Source organism: Corvus kubaryi, unplaced genomic scaffold (genome assembly GCF_017639235.1).
Source record: "Corvus kubaryi isolate FWS band 111438036 unplaced genomic scaffold, C.kubaryi_AGA036_p1.0 37394, whole genome shotgun sequence".
Taxonomy (NCBI): domain Eukaryota; kingdom Metazoa; phylum Chordata; class Aves; order Passeriformes; family Corvidae; genus Corvus; species Corvus kubaryi.
Genome location: NW_024581133.1, coordinates 15,666,373 through 15,672,610, shown reverse-complemented (window position 1 = coordinate 15,672,610; position 6,238 = coordinate 15,666,373). Strand labels below are relative to the sequence as shown.

Genomic DNA, 6,238 nt, shown 5'->3' with positions numbered 1-6,238 from the left:
AGTTTTGAATGCTTTCTTTAACTGATCGTGTTGATATAATCGTGGGTTGGACTTGATGAATGAGTTCAGTTGTCCCCGGTCTGACAAGCTTTAGCAGCTTCATGCATTTTAATCAGCCCAATGATTCATGTATTTTCCACCTTTTTTCTGTGTGTGGGATCCGTTCTTTTAAAAAAAAAAAGGTCCCAACTGGATTAATTGCCCTTTACATTAATCTTAAAACTTTTGCAAGGACCTTGTGGTATGTAGTAAGGAAATGAGGATGTCACTTACTGTGTTTATGGTCCAGAAATTCAGAGAGAGATCAGTCAGAGACAACACCTCTGTAACATCATTGTTGTAGAATTCGTGAGTCCTGTCGCTTCATTAGAATACAATGTCGTTTTCTTGCTAGTAAGCACTTCAGCATGTGGTTGTCTTGTAACTGTGCTCGCAGAATGCCTCATCTCCAAGCCACTCATTTACTCACTTCACTAGATGGCTTCTATAATTTTCAACAGTTGCAGAATCTTTGTAAAATCCCTAGCAGATTTGGGGAACCCCACTAGAAAGTGCCCAGAATCCAGTTTTCATTGTAGCTACTTTGCCCTTACTTTTTAAAAGGGACTGTGTATCAAATTACAGAAAACAGGTATAATTGTGTTACACTTTGCAAACTACTGGTTTTGGAAAGTGTTGATCAATAAGGATGGAGAAATTCTAGCAGTGGTTGGACTAACTTGTGCTTGAGAAGGTTTAAACGCCAGGTAAAAGGCTACAATAGCTCACTTTTACTCAAAAAAGATTTTGCAATGCCGCTTGTAAGAAAAAACACCACTGACAAAAATTCAGTGTTCTGAGTCTTTAAAAAGTAACTAATTCTTTAAAGATTTTTTAATGTTTGGTCTGTATTTCAGAAGCTTACTAATTTTTATACTGTTTGGAGAAAGTGTAACTGGGAGTAAGTATGTGATAAGTATACATACACATAGGCATGAATGTAATATGTGTTTATATTCGGTGTAGGTGTATAGGGCACAAAGGCAGTGTGTGTGTATGCATAGATGTGTAGATATATAGATATAAACCCCACAGGACAAGTTCTGCCTTTGCTAAACTGGCAATAACGACAATTTTATCTAAGAAGTTATGCTATGTTAATAACTATATTTATAGTAACCTTGCGTGAAAAGGCTGTTTAGATTATCTAAATATTGGAATAACACCATTCCTTCATAATGAAGTACTGTTTTTACTTTTCTCGTGTAAACTCTTTAAAAAGACAAATAAGAAACTAAATCTGCATTTACATATTTTAATGAGAAAATATTATTTGGACGACTAGGTTCATAATTTAACGTAGACACTTTTTAACCTTTGTCTTAAAACACACATGCTGGGAACAAGAACACCAATATTTAAAATGCCATGCTTATTCTGTACAGGAAAAAAAAAACTTAAAAAAAAAGTCCTTACAGTTTCAATAGACACTAATGCTGTTTGGAGGGGGGTGTTGGTTTTTTTTTTCTTAACTTAAGCAGTTCACAACAGAACAACAGTTCAGTTTCCAGCAAACTACCTTAAACTAGAAAGGAGTATATCAAACAAAAGTGCATTTTACACATTTTATAATCATTCATATGCACAAACATTTACAGTTTCCCTAGCCCCCTCTCTCTTGTCTGCAAAGCTCCAGCAGAAATCAGGATGACCTCCACAGTTTGTACCTGCTGTTGTATTACTTTTCCACATTTTATCAGTGACTGCAGCAGCTTTTCTTTAAGCTATGTAGGGTCGTGTGCTTGGTAACAGGTTTATTTTTATTATAATTGTTGTTGTTGTTTGTTTTTAAGCTATGAAATAAATAGCTACAAAATTTTAAAAGTAACAACAACAACCAAAAAAAAAAAAACCAACAACAAAGAAAGCCTCAGCTCCCCAAACCTTCGGGTTAATCAGAAGTTAACAGACAAGTCAACTCCTCCTTCTCTTTCACCTGAAAACTACAGTAAACATCCACGTTACAACAGGTACTGCAAAAAGGACCTCATCTGATTTACAGTACAGATGCAAGTTCAGTATTTACATTAAAACAGGCGCTTTGTAAACATTATAGGTGTGGCGTGAGTGGCCCGGCGCGGTTCCGTCGCGTGGGTCCCGCTCCGCACCGCCCCCGCCGCTCCCTCACCTGCGGGCCGCGGCCGCCCGCGCCCCGCTCCTGCTCGGGGCCGCCTCAGCCCGCGGGGCCGCCGCCCTGCCCCGCCGGAACCCTGCCCTTGGCGGAACAACGGGACACGCACCCACACAAAGGACATCGAGCACTTCCCGGCGTTTCCAAGATCCAAGCCTTTGCTGCTTGGAGGCTGGAAACGTCGCTGCTTTCATGCAGTGACACAGCAGCCATCCTTGTTTATGGTACTAAAGATAGGTCCTGTATAAACCCCTGCTTTTCCCCAGACAAAGGAAGGGAAAGAGGCATTGCCGGGCCAGGCTTGCCTGGTCGCCGACAAATCGAAGATGCCTGAAGTACTTTTGGAAAACTAGCGATGCAAGTGGCAGTTCCTACCGGGCGGGAGAGGGCGGGCCGGCCCGGTTCCTTTCGCCTCAGAAGAACGGAAAACAAAGTTCTGAACCAGGGGAGAGGCCGAGCCGCGAGAGAGGGCTCGGCTGAAGGGGCGAAGCGGAAAGGGAGCTCACGCGAACGGCAAACCTCAGTTTCCCGCGGGGTGTTGTCTCTGCTTTCGAGGAAAAGAGTAGAGATGAAAGGGGAAAGAAGCGAAAGGAGAGAGAGAAGGGGAGGGAGGAGGGCTCCGAGGAAACTTTGGGAGAAGGCAGCGTCCGTGCAGGCGGCCCGGGTCAGTGCACCGCCACGGAGTGCAGGGCGGGCGCCGGGCTGGTGAGAGTCTCGCTAGGGGTGGCCGGGCTGCTTTGGCTGGTGGCCGTCTGCGAGGACGTGGGGCTGAGGGAGGGCGGCGAGTTCGAGAGGATGGTGGGGATGGGCGCGGGCAGGGCGGGCAGGGCCGGCACCGCGGCAGGGGTAGGCTTGATGGGGACGGGGATGGCCGGCAAAGTCTGCCCACCATGGCAGAGCGGTTTGATGGGCACGCCGTAGGCGCCGTACTCGCTGCTGGCCATGGAGATGGGGGTGGCGGTGTCGATCATGCCGGAGCTGTACATGTGGGGCCAGCCCGTGCCAATGGAGCTGCCCACCGTAGTCAACTGACTGGGGAGGGGGTAGGCGGCAGGCATGGGCTGCATCGTGGAAAAGGCGAGGCCCCCGGGCATCTTGTACTCTCTGGCGATGATGTTCTCGATAGCGAAGGGGTGCTTGAAGCTGGAGGGCTGGGACACGCCGAGGTTGTACGTGGACATCTGGGGCAGGTGGGTGCCGGTGGCCGCAAGGGCGCTGAGCCGCAGCTTCGCTTGCTGCTGCAGGTACTGCGCCGCGTCGGCTGGCTTACTGGGGGCCAGGTGGTCCGACTTGACCACCTTGAAGCGCTTGCGGCGGCGCAGGAAGCTGCCGTTCTCGAACATGTCCCCGCAGCTGGGGTGCAGAGCCCAGAAGCTGCCCTTGCCCGGCTGGTCGGGGCGGCGCGGGATCTTGATGAAGCAGTCGTTGAAGGAGAGGTTGTGGCGGAGGGAGTTCTGCCAGCGCTGTGTGTTCTCCCGGTAGTAGGGGAAGCGGTCCATGATGAACTTGTAGATCTCGCTCAGGGGCAGCATCTTCTCCGGGGAGCTCTGGATCGCCATGGCGGTCAGCGAGATGTAGGAGTAGGGAGGCTTCTGATCACTGTAAGTGTTTCTGCCCGGGCGAGGCATCTTCGCTAGGCGACCCGCGGAGATCTGCAGAAGGGTAGCGACAAGGGGAGGGGGGCGGGAGGAGGGGGTAGCGGGGTGAGTCCGAGAGGATTTGCACGGACACCCAGTCGGGTCAGCCGGTGGGTCTGGGGCCGGGCTGGAGAGAGAAGGGCACAGGGAAGGGGCACGGTGGATCTCAGCCCTCGGAAGGAGGGGCGAAGGGGGGGGGGGGGGGGGTGCGGATGAGGGCAGGAGAAGACAGCCCGGAGCCCTGTACAGCCGGAGGGGGAAAAGTGATGTGCCTCTCCCAGCTCCGGCCTCCCCCAGCCTGGCCTTCCCGCAGCAGCCCGCGTCCGTAAAGTTACTCTAGTGATAGCTCTGTCTTCTGGTCTCGAAGAAGAGAAGGGGACCCCATCCCCTCCCCTCGTCTCCCACCCAACTCCATGCCAGCCCCTGCATATGCCCACCTTAAAGTTGCTGGAAGTTGACAGTCCGCATCCGGCGCGCAGCTGGGAGACCGGACTCTTTCCCACCCCGCTCCTCCGGCGTGTCTCGCTCCTTTCGTGGCCACGCTGCTCCGGTTTAGTCCTGAGGAGGCAGCGAGCTGGCTTGGTTTTGGGAATCCTCTTGTACAACCCTCCCTTCACCTCCGCGGGCTGAATCAGCTTCTTTTACACCACCGGCAGCTGGACTGTAGCAGAGGCTTGTTTGCTTCTCTGCAGCGGCGAGGAGCTAAGTAGTTGCCTCCATGTCCTTCCTCTAACCATCTGATAGTTTTATGTGGTGACATGAGCAGAAAAGACCCCTGTAGAGGCGCTTCATTAATGTGCCACTTCTTTGCTATCATATGACAATCGCCTTGGGAGCAGGGGGAGGGGAGCGGGGAGGAGGGGGCTGGAGAGAAAGGCATAATCTGGTTTCATTTACACCTATTTACATGGACACCTTGGGCCAATGGGAATCATTTCCATTTGAAGACAAGGCGAGGGGTGAAAAGGCTCCGCCAGCGGAATTGCAGTGCGATGGTACCCGGTGGCTGGGGGTGGGGGGGAAGGTATGCACTAACCTCTCTGTGGACTTTGCAGGAAGCTTAGTCTGCAATTCGCACTTACAAATGGAGGTACTGAGCAGTGGGATGTTTGACATGGAAATTGCTTGGCTGTGGTATTCTGTTTGTTCTGCATTGTTATCTGATTTGTATTGTTGGCTAACTTAAGGCGAGCCTTTTTCCCTGTAACGAGAGACTTTCTCTTTGCCAAATCCGCTTTCCCCTAGCGGAGGTTCTTTCGAGGAGCGGTAAGATCGGGGCTCCTCGGTGGCCGCCTCGGGAACTTACTCTCCCCCCACCACCCTCCCACCCCGCCCCAGCCCATGCAGGACCGCTGCTCTAGTTCCGCGAACCTGTTAGTGTAAAGCCGTGGGAGTTGCTCTCAATACACCAGAGCGAACGGGCTCCTGGCCGTGGCTAGAGCTGGTGCGCCCGGTAACGAGCTGCCCTCCACGCCGCGGCTGTGCTCGCAGGGCCGGGGAGGATCCGCTTGCACGCCCTCGGCCGGCCGGCCTCGAGGCTGGGCGGTCCCGCGGAGCTGGTCTGGGCTAATGACTTGATGTCACCGGTCGCTGTGCTAAACATCGTCAACTTGACGCCTTCTGCGGGATTTGCGTGATGTGTCTCAGCCTGTTCGCCTGCCTGTGTGCTTCTCGGTGCGCACTTGTGTGTGTGGGAGCAGGCAGGGCATGCAACACCCGAGTTGCGGCTTTCTCTGATGCATGATACTCCCACCTTCCCAGGAACCAAGGCCCGATCCTGGAACCGCAGCCCAGACGAGCAACTCCCTGCCAGCCGTATGTCCTGGGGGGAGGATCAGGCCCGGAGGGTCCCAGGCTTGCCCTGGCACAGAAGGGAAGTTTGTATGATGTATATTCCCGAGGCTACGGTGCATCCTGTCACCCTAGAGCCAGAATTGAAGATTGTCTCGGGAGCTGCAAGCCCGGGGAGGAAGAGCTTTTGCGGTGAATACACATCAACTCCATTAACAATATTTTCGGAGTCGGTCAATAACTCACCAAAACGTAACTTAAACACGATGAATTTAGGAGATTAAACAATTTCATTAATATTGAAATGGCTGCTGAGGCTGAGCGCGCGCGCTTGAAATGCAAGCGCACGTTTTTCAATATTAACAGAAGTACTTGAAAAGAAGAATAATGTCACCTTCTTAATTCAGCAAAAATAGCCGGGTTGGGGGAGGGAGAGCGGCAGTGGCTCTGTGCAGCGCGGCTGCTGTGAGACGGGCTCTGCGAGAGCCTTGGAGTCTTCTAGGAGGGACGGTCCCCATCAAGCAGGGCTCCCTCAAACCTGGCAGGAGCCTCAAACCGCATTTCACACCGCGACTAGCGCTGACCTCGTGTGCATTAAACCGTGCTCCCCTCGTCCCAACCCGGCTGCCCTCGGTCCCAT

At 52.1% G+C, this 6,238-nt stretch overlaps 1 protein-coding gene across 1 annotated transcript; it reads right to left on the bottom strand.

The window, feature by feature from the left end:
* Positions 1–1,274: 1,274 nt before the first annotated feature.
* FOXB1 (forkhead box B1) lies at positions 1,275–5,001 on the bottom strand. The gene is made up of 2 exons (XM_042039736.1): positions 4,245–5,001; positions 1,275–3,822 (listed from the first exon to the last, which is right to left on the bottom strand). Exon 2 carries the CDS (start codon positions 3,796–3,798, stop codon positions 2,836–2,838), a length of 963 nt encoding a protein of 320 aa, XP_041895670.1. The 5' UTR covers positions 3,799–3,822; positions 4,245–5,001; the 3' UTR covers positions 1,275–2,835.
* Positions 5,002–6,238: the final 1,237 nt, after the last annotated feature.

Excerpts from the sequence above, each read along its gene's own strand:
- FOXB1 (XM_042039736.1), bottom strand. The coding sequence starts at position 3,798 with ATGCCTCGCCCGGGCAGAAACACTTACAGTGATCAGAAGCCTCCCTAC.